The 16,181-nt window shown below is 35.3% G+C and overlaps 1 protein-coding gene across 1 annotated transcript; it reads left to right on the top strand.

Annotated features, from left to right (window-relative positions):
• Positions 1 to 13,352: 13,352 nt before the first annotated feature.
• Positions 13,353 to 15,563, top strand: LOC107759533 (premnaspirodiene oxygenase-like). The gene is made up of 2 exons (XM_016577500.2): positions 13,353 to 14,284; positions 14,697 to 15,563. Exons 1-2 carry the CDS (start codon positions 13,406 to 13,408, stop codon positions 15,315 to 15,317), a joined length of 1,500 nt encoding a protein of 499 aa, XP_016432986.1. The 5' UTR covers positions 13,353 to 13,405; the 3' UTR covers positions 15,318 to 15,563.
• The last annotated feature ends 618 nt before the right edge of the window (positions 15,564 to 16,181 follow it).

Here is a 16,181-nt window from a genome sequence, read left to right as displayed (position 1 = left end):
CATTCTTTCAACTTTTCAAAAGCCAAACGGCCTAGAGATGATTCTCCCAAGCTACATTCTTCCCCAAAGTGTTGGTAAGTGATTCTAAACCATTTTCTTTCAATTACACATTACATTTCATGAATTTCCAACCAAAAATCAAGGATTTCCATAGTAGAAATTGGGGGTTTGGGTAGAATTAGGGATTTTTGAGAAATTGGGATTTAGACCTCAAATTGAGGTCGAATTCCAAAACTAATTGCATATTCGGGCTTGGGAGTGAATGGGTAAATGGATTTTGGTTAGAACCTCGGATTTTGACCAAGTGGGCATGGGGTCAATTTTTTGACTTTTCGAGGGAAAGTTTGGGAAATCTAAATCTGTGCAATGTAATTGATTCCTTTAGCAATATTTGATATTATTGAGTCATTTTTGAATAAATACGAGTAGTTTGGAGGTGGATTCTAGAGGAAAAGCTATGATTGAGTATTGAGTGGCCTTCATAGCGAGGTAAGTGTCGTGGTTAGCCTTAGCTTGAGGGATTAGGCATTATTTGTTTATTTGCTACGTGTTTGTATGTTGAGTACAACATATAGGTGAGGTGACGAGTACCTATGCATTGTTGTCGAGTCATAACATGCGAGTAAGCCTTATTATTGTAATCGCGGTATTCCTTGATCATATTGTTCATGATTAGACTAGCTATTCGTTATGTTTAACAAATCTTATTATGTTTCACAGAAATTCGTATTGATTGGGTATTGACTCAAAGTTGAGGTTAGTAACATAGAATTGAATGTTGAAGTAAGACTTGTTCTTGATATTTCTATCTCCCTGTTGTTATTGTTCATTGTCTTGGTGAGGGAGAGTGTTAAAGTATGAAGGGTGATATCGTTCAACGTTATGTGCGTGAGTGATAATACACGAAGGGTGATGCCGTGCCATGTTATGAGAGAGAGTTAATACACCAAGGGTGATGTCGTGCCGTTTCTATTGTTTCTCATGGTGAGGTTGAGTGTAAAAGCACGAAGGGTGATGCCGTGCACTTTTCTTTACTGTGTTTACTTGTTTCTTTCTGTTAAAGATACATCAATTGATCATGCTCTCATTCCTGTTGTGATTCCTTGCCATGTAATCCCCTCAGCATGTCCTCTTCCCAATATTTCTTGACTTGCTTCTTTAGTTGTTGTTATTGTTGTATATATTGATATATATTGCATAGGTTTATTTGTAGGTGTCTTGTCCTAGACTCGTCACTACTTCGTCGAGGTTAGACTCGACACTTACCAGTACATGTGGTCGGTTGTACTGATACTGCACTCTGCACTTCTTGTGCAGATTTTGGTATCAGACCGAGTTGACCCTGAGTCTAGCTGTTGGCTTGATCTGTTTGGAGATCCAAGGTAGTCTTGTCGGAGTCCCCTTCTATGCATTTCCTTTACTGTTTCATTTGTACCGAAAACAGTTGTATTTCCTTCAGACACCTTACTTGTAGCTAAATCTTAGTAGTTCGTGGATTGTGACACCAGTTTCTGGGTAGCTGTGTATAAGCATTAAAGTTGTTATGGATTTTCGCGTTTTTCTTTTTACCTTGTTATAGCTTATTTTCTGTTAATTATTGAAATGTATGAGAATTTGGCTTAATAATCACTATCGTGGTTTGCCTACCAAGTGAAATATTAGGCGCCATCACAGTCCTGACGGTGAGAATTTCGGATCGTGACAACAAAAATCTCCATCTTATGACAAATTGCCCTCTTGATTTATACACACGAGAATCTAAGATATTAAATATTTATCCTCTTGGGGTGAAAACCTCAATATCTCTTCTCAAGAATTAGTTTAGCGTCACTAAGATCAAGAGGTAAACCTCTTTTGGGTAGATGAAAACTCCACCACTAGCGTAAACTTATCAAGGACAATTTTCACATGGTACGCTGAACATGTTTCAATAACTTAAATAAATAGATCACTTTAGTGAATCCTATTTATTAATAATGACTATCAATCCATGTATTACATCATCGCACATGTATAAACTACTAAGCATTTTCAGTGATTTCAGAAAAATAAATCACCTTAGTGATAACCATTTATTCATTATAAATTCTTAATCATGTGCGATATCATTTCACGTGTATTAATGTATTAAGAATTTTTTAATGATTCCTAATAAATAAACTACTTTAGTAGTACCTACTTATTAATCATAAGTTATTAACCTGCATAATATTATACATAAGGAGATAAATTGTAACAACCCGGCCGGTCATTTTGAGTATTACAATCCCGTTCCCTCATTTACTGCTCAATTTATGCTTTACATTTGTTATGTGACTTTTCGGGGGTAATTGGTTCAGAGTCTGGTGAGGTTTTGGAATGATTTGAAACACCTAGTTCCAAGGTTTAGAATTTAAGTTGAAAAGGTTGACTTGGTGTTGACTTATGTGTAACGACCCTAGAGAATTTTCGCTAAGGAAATTAAGGTTTTGTGGCGCCGAGGTAAATCAATTAGTACAAAGGTTATAGAAATTTCGGCAGAAGAAAATATTTATGCGGCCCACTATGTGGTCGCAGAACCACTCTGCAGACCGCATAATGGCCGCAGAGTGAGGCAGGAAAGGGGCAACTTTTGATGCCATTCTGCGGTAGATTATGCGACCGCAGAATTGTTCTGCGGTTCATTATGCGACCACAGAATAAGTCTGCGGGCCGCATAGTTACCGCAAACCCAGGCAGGCAACTTCAGTTTTTGGGCACCAATTTTTGCGGCCGAAATGCAGACCGCATATCAATTCCGCGATCGCATATGCGATCGCAGAGTGTGTTTCGGAGCTTCATTTTTCTCATTTTATAAACCCGAACCCATTATTATAAAACACTAATGGGAGTAATTTTGAAGGGTTCCATATGATATTTTAGAGAGTGGTGAGAGCATCTTAGAGAGAGAAAGTGAAGACTTAGTCAATTGTTCATCAATTCTTGATCAAGGTTTGAAGATTTCACAAGGATCTTGCTAGGGCTCAAAGAGGTAAGAATTGCTTTCCCCCAATTCTCCAATTTTGATTTTTGAGGTAAAAGATGGGAGATTAAGAGTATGATTCTTGGGTGTAAGAGTATCATTTATGCATACACGTACGAATAAGGTTGTGGAAAGATTGTTGAGTTCAAATGGGTAAAGATTGGGTTGAAAATGATAAAAATCTTCAAAGACTTTAATTGAAAATTTGAGGGTCGAGTTGATGTCGGCATTTTGTGAAATTTGTATGGTTGGACTCGTGGTTGGATGGGCGTTCATATTTTGTAATTTTTGTCGGGTTCTGAGACGTGGGACCCACGGACGATTTTTGAGTTAATTTCGGATTTTTATTGAAAAATTAGTATTTTTTTATGGAATTAATTACAATAATTGATATTGACTGAATCGAATTAATTGTGGCTAGATACAATACTTTCGAAAACCAATTCTCGTGGCAAGGGTATAGCGGAATAAAGAATTACATGATTTGAGGTAAGTAACAGTTCTAAATTTTGTCATGAGAGTATGAAACCCCGAATTATGTGTTATGTGATTGGTTTTGAGGTGACGCACGTGCTAGGTGATGGGCGTGTGAGCGTGCACCGTAAGAATTGTGACTTGGTCAAATTCCATGGAGCTTTATAGTTTAATAATCTGTTGATATCCGTACATTCTCTACGTGTTAGAGAAAATTAAGCTGAGACTCGTATTAAAAATCATGCTTAGACATATGTTGTTATTGTTGGTACCCACTGGGTCATTTATGTGGCTGAATTATATGCTAAAATTGTAATTTCACACTCAGTAATGTTCATTCATTTCATATCATGTCTCAATCTCTGTTGCTATTTATTGATGCATCATATTATCATTTTGGGCTAATTTTCATGACATCTTGAACCCGAGAGACTGGAGAGGTTGATCATTGAGTGAGGCCGAGGGCCTAATTGTGAGGATATTTATGGGATAGGGCTGCATGCCGCAGTATGTTTTATTGATTTATGCCATGATTGGCTTGTTATAGCGCTTGAGCCGAAGGAGCCCTTCCGGAGTCTGTACACACCCCAGTGAGCGCAAGTACCTCCTGAGTGCGAGTGCGAGTGCCAAGTGTCGAGTGCTGAGTGCCGAGTGTCGAGTGCCGAGTGCTGAGTGCTGAATGATTGTGAGGAATGAGTGATTGTGAGGAATGAGTGACTGTGAGGAATGAGTGAATGTGAGGTTGGAGTGAATGGGAGGACTGAGTAACTATTACTCTAAGAGGATGTATTGATTTCATTGTTGTTGCATTTCAGTTGTCATCTATGACTATTTTGGAAATATTTCTAAAAGACATTTTCTTCTGTTTCCGTCAAAGTTGATATGAAATTATTGTAAAATTTTAAATATTGAACTTGAGAGCATGCCTACCCTTTTATGTTGAAAATTTCTGTATTTGGACTTAGCTGTGAAGCTCGTCACTACCTTCAGTTCTCATTTATTATTGTTACTTACTGAGTTGCTTGTACTCATACTACACTCTGCACTTCGTGTGTAGATCCAGGTAATCCCGTACACCGCGGGTATTGATTCTTTCACACAGTTGATTTATCGGAGATTCAGAGGTAACTGCCATGTTTCGCAGACCTTGTCTCTCCTTCCCTATCCTTTTGTTTATTGTATTTGGTCTCAAATTATTATAGACCGTATTTTCCAGATTTGTAACGTATAGATGCTCATGTACTCAGTGACACCAGGTTTTGGGAGTGTTTGTATCGGAATTTGCTAGATTTTTGGTATTGTGTTAAACATTATGTTTTCAAACTTAAAGGAAATCGTGGGTTATTGATGTTGTCGGCTTGCCTAGTATTGAGATCGGCACCATCACGACAGGTTAGGATTTTAGATCGTGACATAAATATATCCATGACCCACCACTCATCAAAACTATAAACCATAAGAAGACTATTGCCCAAATTATTTTTAGCATCGTACTGCCACCACAATACAATTTGGGAAAGAATAAGGTTTCACCTTGCCAAGCAACCTTTTGAGAAGTAAAGATTGTAATCTAATTTTAATGAAAATAAACTCACTGCCGCCACCTAAACCTTGCAGTTGTATCATCTTTCTTTGTAATAATTCAGCAAGTCAAAATTGGCAACCAATGAATACTCCCAGAAAAAACAATTACTTGTTCTTTACTTACTGAGAAAATAATACATACATGATCATGTGCAATTTTTAAACCAATGCCCAGGACCACGGCAGATTGACCAAATAAATCGGAAACAATTAAGTTTCTTGCTGTCAACATGAGTTTTTAATAAACTAACACAGTGCGCCACCGGATCTAATCACAGGCAGCAATCTTTGGGTTAAAACTCAAACCTAGTTGGCAAGAAATTTGGCTTTAACTCCGCCACCAGCACAGAAAACCTCAACGGCAAATTCTTATAATATGATTATTAGTTAAAATTTAAGATGGCAAATCAGGGGTTTAAAAAAAAAACCGCAATTGCATCAACAACATACAATCATATACACCATGCTTTTCATCCGTCGAATCAAATTCGAAAGAAAAATAAAGATTTCAAATATATACGTGTATATATATATATATATATATATATATATATATATATATATATATATATATATATATATGAACATGAAGCGCTCGGACTAGTTAGATACAAGTTGGCTCTGATACCAATTGAAGCAAATAACCTGGATCACTTGCATGTAATATAGACAACACATAATCACATATTTTAATCAAACATAAAATCAATACTAATCTCTTGAATCGTGACCGCGATCATGATAGGAACCTCCAAGCAAGAGCTAAGTCGTCCACGAGATCATCCTCCAGTTTCACAGTATTCTGCTGTGTGACCCAAATAATACCCGGAATTGGCAAATTAAAACTGGTGTGGGCGAGTTTCTCGGAGGAAAACCGTATAGTAAAAACCATAGTCTCCTTATGGAATAAGACCTCTTTATATGGCCACACATTTTAGGGTTTAAACCCTTTTCCTAAACCTATTGGGTCTTCCTTTTCCACCAAGAAATATGATTCCATTTAATTCCTAATTATTTTGGCACAGCAGTGACCGCAGTATTTAATTAACGAGTCTTCCTATTATGGACTTAATTCAAAATATCCGAATTAATACTACCATAATAAATTGCGAATTATTCTACTAAAAATTCATAACTACACTCCTCAATTCAATTTTGAAATTCTTCTATTAAATATTATTTAACTTCCCATGTTAAGATTCAGATACTAATCAAATAAATTCAATTACTCACAATTTAGTTCATTGATTATTTTCTTTAGACTTTTGCTTAACTTATTTCATGTGACGGATACAAAATTCACCTGCAGGATTTACACATGAAAACTTATAAACTTTCATAAAGGTGTATCATCAATCTCTAGACCGAGACATGGATTCAATCAACTAACTATTACTTTTCTAATGTTTATTATTATTGTCCAATTTACTAGGCATATTGACTCACAAAAGGATCTCACATTTTAATAAATTAAAATAATAATAATATACACATCTAATAATAATTATATCAAGATTAAGAGTATAAGTACATTATTGGCTAGAGAATTTATTTTATTAAGTCAGTATAAAATAATTATCTCTATTTGGTCCGTTCAATACATACAAAATATACTAGCACAAGAAGTTGGAATTAAACTATTCTCATAATCAAGGTAAATTATATTTAATCTTGTGCTACAATCATTCCTGATGGTTTGTCCAATTCCATCATTAGATTGTGAACATGACCTTTATACTCATGAAAACCGATGATTTAATATTCCGTGTATAAGCTAAACTCTATACACTATATCATCTACTATATAAGTAAAGGACACATACTAATATATGATCTATTTAAAACTTTATTAAAATTGAATAAATAATTGTTCCATAATAAATACTATATCCAAACCAAAATTCATGATTAATAATATATATCCCAACTGTTGTAACAAGGAGAAAAGCTCCTAACATTTTTTTTTTAGTAATATTCACTGTGTATACCTAGTCGTTTTCAAACTAGGAATAAATGTAGTTAGAGATAAGTGAATAGAGAAAAGTTGTTGGCACTTGAAACAGAACAATAGAAAGACTTGTAAGCTATGGAGGCTGATAAGGAGAAACAAGTTAGGTATGCCTAACTTACATGTATATATATATAGAGAGAAATAATGAGTCAGCTGCCGTTTTTGAACACGTTTTTGATCTAAAAAGGGAATGTATATTTCTTTCTTTTAATAAAAATGTTGAGGGACCAATTCACTTTTGAAATTATATACGCCTATTTACGTATTGTTAGCGTTTTATTCTTTTGGAAAGAAAACTATCCCACGACATTCTGTATATGCATAGAGTTTAAGTTATATATAATTCTTTTTCACATTATCAGGCATTCAAATGAAATTGACAGGTAAATCTCCAAAAATGTGAGATTTATAATCTTAAAAATAAGACAGATTGTCTGCTATAATAAGTAAATATGACATGATAGTATAAACGTTTTTTATATTGATAGTATATATAACTTAATTAAACTAATGTGTAACAGTCAAAAGTTGCTACAAAACCCCTTGTAACCAGGACTATAGAGTTTTTCTTCTTTATTAACATCAAAACTCTAGCAGCCGATATTGACATTGTTTTTTGTCAATGCTCCATTGCTTACTAAGAACTTCACCCACAATAATTAAAGAAAAAATGCTCCGTTGTTTTTTGTCAATGCTATTTCGAATTACTCAATTTTGTCTTCCATTCTACTTTTAGTTCACTCATATTGTTGTTGTTTACAAATCGTGAGGATGTTAGGATCGGGTTACTGGGTAGTGCGAAATTTAGCCAATCAACGTTATAATGACAATAAGACAATGCAAGTTGATAATAACGGCAATTAAAGAAGATAAAGAATACACAAATTTAACGTGATTCGGTCAAGGTGACCTACGTCCACAAGCGGAGAGGAACAATTTTACTATACCAACAAGAGTACAAAATTAGAGTAAATACTCTAATTAGTCCCAAATACCCCAACAGAATAACCTCACAAGATCAATCCAAAGAAAGGGTTCACACAAGTGTTCCCAACACTCACTCTATTAGAAAATACTCTATAATGAAATAAAGGAAGAGAAAGAAAGACAAGAGTGAAAAGCTCTTGAATTGGTGTGTTTGCAAACGAGGAGAAACTCTTCTATTTATAGCAAGAAATCCTTGGCCTAATAATGAATATTATGTCATGGCAAATGTCATGATTCACAAATTTTGTTATAATGGATATTATGTCATGACAAATGTCATAAAAATTTGGCCATATTACAAATCTCCATCTTGGCCTAATTTCAGCTTATATATAGTAAATTTGCTCCACCTTCTCCGCAAAAACCCCAATGGCCAAAATCATTCTTCATAAATGCCAATCAAGTTTAGGAAAAGCTTGAACTTAGACACTAGAAGAGGTTTTGTGAACATGTCAGCAGGATTGTCTCTAGTGTTGATCTTTTGAATAGAGACTTTTCCTTCAGCAATGGTTTCTCGGATGAAATGATACTTTATATCAATGTGCTTCGTCCTCTCGTGATACATTTGATCTTTAGTTAAGTGAATGGCACTTTGACTATCACAGAAAATGATAATACCACCTTGGTGTAAACTGAGTTCCGCAAATAGACCCTTCAACCATAAAGCTTCTTTGATCGCCTCGGTCACTACCATATATTCTGCTTCGGTAGTAGATAAAGCTACTACATGTTATAATGTAGCTTTCCAACTAATAGCGCAACCACCGATGCAAAATACATAGCCTGTCAGTGATCTTCTTTTGTCAAGATCACCTACATAATTTGAGTCTACAAAACCAACCAAAGTGTTAGTATTCCTCCCAAACTCCAAACATATGTTTGAAGTACCTCGCAAGTATCTGAGAATCCATTTCACAGCATGCCAATGTGCTTTACTAAGGCAAGCCATATACCGGCTTACCACGCTTACTGCTTGTGAAATGTGTGGAAGTGTACCAACCATTACATACATAATAATGCTGACTGCACTGTAATAAGGAACATGTGCCATGTACCTCTCTTTTTCCTCTGACTGCAGGGACTGAGCAGCTGATAACTTAAAATTAGCAGCAAGAGGGGTACTAACTGATTTAGCATCTTTCATGCCAAAATTCTTCAAGTACTTCTTCTGGATCAGAAATAGCCTGTCGGCTTTTATATCTCTTTTGATCTCCATGCCAAGGATTTTCTTAGCTGCTCCCAAATCTTTCATCTCAAATTCACTTTCCAGCTGACTTTTCAAATTGTAAATTTTTGTTAAATCCTTAGCAGCAATGAGCATGTCATCAGCATATAATAATAATAGGTACACAAATGAACCATCATTTAACTTCCGAAAGTAAACACAACTATAATACATGCTCCTCGAATAACGATGGCCCAACATAAAAGAATCAAACCTTTTATACCATTGTCTTGGAGACTGCTTTAATCCGTACAAGGATTTCTTCAACAAGAAAACATGATCTTCTTTTCCTTCAATTTCAAATCCTTCGGGTTGATGCATGTATATTTGTTCATCAAGTTCGCTATGTAAGAAAGATGTCTTAACATCAAGTTGTTCTAATTCCAAATCATACATGGTAACGAAGGCAAGCAAGACACGAATAGAGCTATGTTTAACAACATATGAGAAAATATCATTAAAATCAACTCCTTGTACCTGACTATAGCCCTTTGCAACTAATCGTTCCTTATACCTCGCATCTTCAACCCGTGGAATGCCATCCTTTTTCTTTAAGACCCATTTACAACCAACAATTCTTTTTCCTGATGGCGGCTTCACAAGAGACCAAGTACCATTGCGGAGAGACTCAATTACTTCATTCATTGCAATCATCCACTTGGCTGAGTCAGCACCAGAAACTGCTTCTGAATATTTTGATGGTTCTCCAATTTCTTCAGTTTCCTGTGCAACTGAAAAAGCAAATGCAACATAATCTCCAAACCTTAATGGTTAGTTTACCTTCTTTTCTTGGTCTATGTTTGGCTATAGAATACTCCTCTTCTTCTGGTTCAACTTCAGGAGTCTCAAATTCAGGAATTTTATATTTTGTCTCAACTTCAGGAGTTTTAAATGTATTTTGCTACAAAGTTCATGAGCTTGGCTCAGAAGGAATTCCAATCTCAATCTCCACCTGGTTCTGTGTACTCTTTCCTTTATCTGTATTACAAGAACTAGATGACTCTTTTCTAGAATGTAACATAGAGGATTCATCAAAGGTTACATATCTGGTAATTATACATTTTGGTGCCATGGGATCAGGATACCATAGTCGGTATCCTTTCACCCTAGATGCATATCCAAGGAAAATGTACTTTTTAGCCCTTGGCTCTAATTTTCCATCATTTACATGCATGTATGCAGGGCAACCAAATATCTTTAAATCAGAATAATTAACAGGAGTACCTGACACATTTACTCTAGAGTCTTAAAGTTCAAAGGTGCAGAAGGAGCTCAGTTGACAATATAACAAGTTGTAGAGATAGCTTCTGCCCAAAAGGTGTTTGTCAACCCAACATTTGAAATCATGAAACTAGCCCTTTCCAAAAGAGTTCTATTCATCCACCACACCATTTTGCTGAGGTGTCATTCTCACAGTACAATGTCGATCAATTCCTTCATTCTTGCCAAATTCGTTGAATTCACCATTACAAAATTCCAAGCCATTATCTATTCTAAGCCGCTTAACCTGTTTTCCTGTTTGCTTCTCAATCAAAACTTTTCATTGTTTGAAATTTAAGAAAACATCACTTTTATTTTTCAGGAAATAATCCCAAACTTTCCTTGAATAATCATCAATGAAAGTTAACATATCCCTGGCACCACCTTTTGATGGGGTACGTGAAGGACCCCAAAGATCTAAATGAATATAATCCAAAGTACTTTTTGTTCTATGAATCGCTGGAGATTTGAAGCTGACTCTTTTCTGCTTCTCGAACATACAATGTTTACAAAACTCTATATTTTCGGTACTTTGGCCACATAAGAGACCTTTTTGCTAAGGATGGAAAGACCCTTTTCACTCATATGCCCCAATCGCATATGCCATAATTTGGTGATGTCAGAATTTGATTTATCTGATATTGAAACTACTGCAGCACCTGTAACAGTAGATCCCAAAAAGAGTATATAACGTACCAGATCTGCGTGCTTTCATTATCACAAGAGCACCATGAGAAATTTTTAGAACTCTACCTTCACCTGTGTACTTGCACCGAAGATATTCTAGAGTGCCCAAAGAGATGAGATTTTTCTTCAAGTCACGAACATGTCTAACATCGGTGAAAGTTCTCCCCACACCATCGTGCATTTTGATTTGGACTGTACCTTTTTCAATAACTTTGCAGGCAGCATTATTGCCCATCAAGACAACTCCACCTCCAATAGATTCATATATGGTAAATAAATCCCGACTGGGACACATATGATAAGAATAACCCGAATCTAAAATCCACTCATTGTTAGATTTGAAACTATTATTAGTTGCTTAAAAAATAGTTCCCTCAGTCTCATCAGCAACTACACTTGCTTCGGCAGTGTTAGTATTTTTGTGCTCATTTTTCTTTTCTGTATGCTTTTCTTTGTTTTTCAATTTAAAGCATTCAGAAATAATGTGGCCTTTCTTATGAAAATATTTGCACATGACATTTTTGTATCTGGATTTTGACCTTGATTTAGGTTTCTCACTACTTGAATCTTTCTTATTGGATCTACCTCTTATGAGTAAGCCTTCCCCTTGGTTCCCACTAGTTTTCCCAGTAATATCTTTATCTATTTGTTCATTTGATTTCATAATAGATTTGATATCTTTATAAGAGATATTATCCTTTCCATAAAGCATAGTATCTCTTATATGTTTAAACGACTGGGGTAAGAAAACAAGCAATAACATAGCCTCCTACTCATCTTTGATTTCAACATCTATGTTAGTTAAATCCATAAGAAGAGAATCAAAAGTATCAAGATGTGTAAGTATAGAGATACCTTGAGCCATACGAAAAGTGTAGAGTTTTTGCTTTAGGTAAAGCCTGTTTTCTACTATTCTTTTCATATATAGGGTTTAAAGTTTTTCCCATATGCCTTTGGCTGAGCTTTCTGCTGCAACTTCACGCAAAATCTCATTTGAAAGATTTAAAATAATACATACTTTTGCCTTTTTGTCTATGACGGCAAACTCCCCGTCCGTCATTTTATCCAGCATCTTCTCCTTTTCTTGCAGTGTCAAATCTAAGCCATCCTGAATTAGGATAGCTTCCATCATTAATTTCCACATTCCGAAGTTTGCACTTCGGTCAAATTTCTCAACATAAGACTTTGTTAGAGTCATTTTGGCTATTTAAACTAACCCGGTTAGATTTGGCTCTGATACGAATTTGTTAGGATCGGGTTACCGGGTAGTGCGGAATTTAGACAATCAACGTTATAATGACAATAACAAAGACAATGCAAGTTGATAATAACGGCAATTAAAGAAGACACAAATTTAACTTGGTTCGGTCAAGGTGACTTACGTCCACAAGCGGAGAGGAGCAATTTTACTATACCAACAAGAGTACAAAAGAGAGTATAGAATTAGAGTAAATACTCTAATTAGTCCCCAATACCCCAAGAGAATAACCTCACAAGATCACTCCAAAGAAAGGATTCACACAAGTGTTTCCCAACACTCACTCTCTTACAAAATACTCTATAATGAAATAAAGGAGGAGAAAGAAAGACAAGAGTGAAAAGCTCTTGAATTGGTGTGTTTGCAAATAAGGAGAAACGCCTCTATTTATAGCAAGAAATCCTTGGCATAATAGTGGATATTATGTCATGACAAATGTCATGATCTACAAATTTTGTTATAATGGATATTATGTCATGACAAATGTCATAAATATTTGGCCATATTACAAAGGAAATAACACTCTTTTTCAAATTCTACGAGAGAAAAAAAAGTTAATCTTTATTTCAACTTTTGCCTATGATTTAAAATTACCCTTAAGTTAGAAACTTTGTTTAGGGTCAAAGGGGAAATATAAATATTTTTCTTAAATGTGCGGTAATATTAGACCAAAACTTTAACGGATTACAAAATTGCTTAATTTTGAGTAGTACAAAATTGCTTAACTCATTTTGTGTTCAATTAGTCAAGTGGAGTACTTTTCATTGACAAACAAAAGTTGCTGAAAAATGCATATCTCATATTATTTTAGACAAATCCCATTTCTTGCCTAAACGAAACGCCTATAAAAGAGCATATATTTGCAACAACAGTTTGCAGAACCTATCAAGCCAAATAATCCCCCCTTTCCCTCCCAAAATGCAGTTCTTCAACTTCTTTTCCCTTTTCCTTTTTGTGTCTTTCCTCTTTTTATTTAAGAAATGGAAGAATTCCGGTAGCCAAACCAAAAGATTGCCTCCAGGTCCATGGAAATTACCTATTCTTGGAAGCATGCTTCATTTGCTAGGTGGACATCCACATCATGTCCTTAGAGATTTAGCCAAAAAATATGGTCCACTTATGCACCTTCAACTAGGTGAAGTTTCTCTAGTTGTTGTTACTTCTCCTGAGATGGCAAAAGAAGTGCTAAAAACTCATGACCTCGCTTTTGCATCTAGACCTTTACTTTTAGCTGCCAAGATTGTTTGTTATAATGGGACGGACATTGTCTTTTCTCCCTATGGAAATTACTGGAGACAGATGCGTAAAATTTGTCTCTTGGAATTGCTCAGTTCCAAAAGCGTCAAGTCATTCAACTCAATTAGACAAGATGAAGTTCATCGTATGATTGAATTTTTTCGATCATCTCCTGGTAAGCCGGTTAATGTAACAAAAAGGTTTGCTCTATTCACAAGCTCTATGACATGTAGATCAGCCTTTGGACAAGAACACAAGGAGCAAGATGAATTTGTACGACTAGTCAAAAAAGTGTCAAACTATATGGAAGGGTTTGATGTGGCTGATATATTCCCTTCATTGAAGTTTCTTCATGTGCTTACTGGAATGAAGGCTAAAGTGATGGATGCACACCATGAATTAGATGAGATTCTTGAAAATATCATCACTGAGCGCAAGAAGGTTGCAAAGACCAATTGCGAATCAAGAGGTGAAGGTATAGTTGATGTACTGCTAAGACTTATGAAGGAAGGAGGCCTTCAATTTCCAATCACTAACGGCAACATCAAAGCTATTGTCTTTGTAAGTACTACATATTTCTACCTTCATTGTTAGTATTCCTTCTATTCTATTCTACTTTATGTGATACTTGACATACTTTCATAGCCACAGGAATTTCATGACATATTTAGTTAGCTTTCAAATAGGACAACTAATCTTACTTTCATCATAAATTTTACCCATTTGAAAATTACAACAAATGTTATTTCAATCACCACAAGTCCACAACTTGGCATTAGGATAACGAAACAAGTAGCAAAATAACATGATAAAAAATATTTTGGGTTTTGGCATAGAAAATTTAAAAGTTCCTTTCGGTGTAGAATAAAGGTAGTAGCACAAACGTAGTACAAATATGTTATTTGAATATTTCAGTAGAAATTGTCAAAAGTTTGTAAGAGAAATGAATATTCTAACTTGCTCAAAAATGAAGGACATGTTTGCTGCGGGAACAGAAACTTCATCAACAACAATTAATTGGGCCATGGTCGAAATGATGAAGAAGCCAAGTGTATTTGCCAAAGCTCAAGCAGAGGTAAGAAAAATCTTGAGAGGGAAAGAAACTTTTAGTGAAATTGATGTCGAGGAGTTCAAATACCTAAAGATGGTCATTAAAGAAACTTTCAGACTCCACCCTCCACTACCTCTTTTGCTTCCAAGAGAATGTAGAGAAGAAACAGACTTAAACGGCTACACTATTCCATTGAAAACAAAAGTCGTGGTTAATGTTTGGGCAATGGGAAGAGATCCAAAATATTGGGATGATGTAGAAAGCTTTAAACCTGAGAGATTTGAGAATAACTCGATGGATTATATTGGTAATAATTTTGAATATCTTCCCTTTGGTGGCGGAAGGAGAATTTGCCCTGGAATATCATTTGGTTTAGCAAATGTTTATTTTCCACTGGCTCAATTGTTGTATCACTTTGACTGGAAACTCCCAACTGGAATCAATCCAAGTGAACTAGACTTAACTGAGGCGGCTGGAGCAGCTTGTGCTAGAAAGAATGACCTACACTTGATCGCTACTCCCTATCAACCTTGTCAAGAGTAATCACATGGCGTCAAACCTTTTCTTAAAAGAAGAATCTTGCATTTGAATTTCATTGTCAACCCCACCATTGTACTTCCTTCCTTTACTGCTTTTGGTATTTACCTACTTCTTATATTTTGTGTCGTCTTTCATATAGAAATATGTCACTATAGTTTTCGACACAAGCTATCAAATAAGATTTTCTGTAGTTTTTATATTTTGGAATGTAGTGAGGTGCGGTCCATGTGGACACAATATACTTACTTACATCCTTGTATTATGAAGAGGACATAATTGATGGTGTATCATATTCTTTTTCTATACTTTTGATCTTTTGAGCTGTGTGAGATATTAAGGTGGCGAATCTATTCTACTGCTTCTGGTTCAATTTATATGAACCTATGGTCCGTTTCAAAAAGAATGATTTCTTTTTAAATTTGGAAACAATTTAGCTTAGACTTTCAACTCAACCCTTAATGAGAAACTTTTATTACTACACAAATACTCTGAACCCCTTTTTGACTTGTTTAGGACCACAAACTCAAAAGACTTCATTTTTTCTTAAGCTTTGTGTCTAGTTAAACAGGTTCACATAAATTGGAACGGAGGGAATATGATTTAATTTACCTTTTTACTTGTATAATATGGATTCCTTGTGCTACTAATATGTTAGTATGATTTTATTTACCTGTTTACTTGTATAATATGGATTCCTTGTGCTACTAATATGTTACCTTGTATAGTTCAAGTTTGCGTTGACGCAGGTTATATATGTACCTCCATATTTTCTTCATAGCAAATTTTAGAGCAAATTGGGAGCAGTCATTTTTGAGGAACTGGTATCCAACTTGTTTCTCTACACGTTAGAAGTAGAGAGAAAGAACA

Source organism: Nicotiana tabacum, chromosome 19 (assembly GCF_000715075.1).
Source record: "Nicotiana tabacum cultivar K326 chromosome 19, ASM71507v2, whole genome shotgun sequence".
Taxonomy (NCBI): Eukaryota; Viridiplantae; Streptophyta; class Magnoliopsida; order Solanales; family Solanaceae; genus Nicotiana; species Nicotiana tabacum.
The sequence above is the reverse complement of the archived record's forward strand: the minus strand, read 5'-3'. Positions and strand labels throughout refer to the sequence as shown.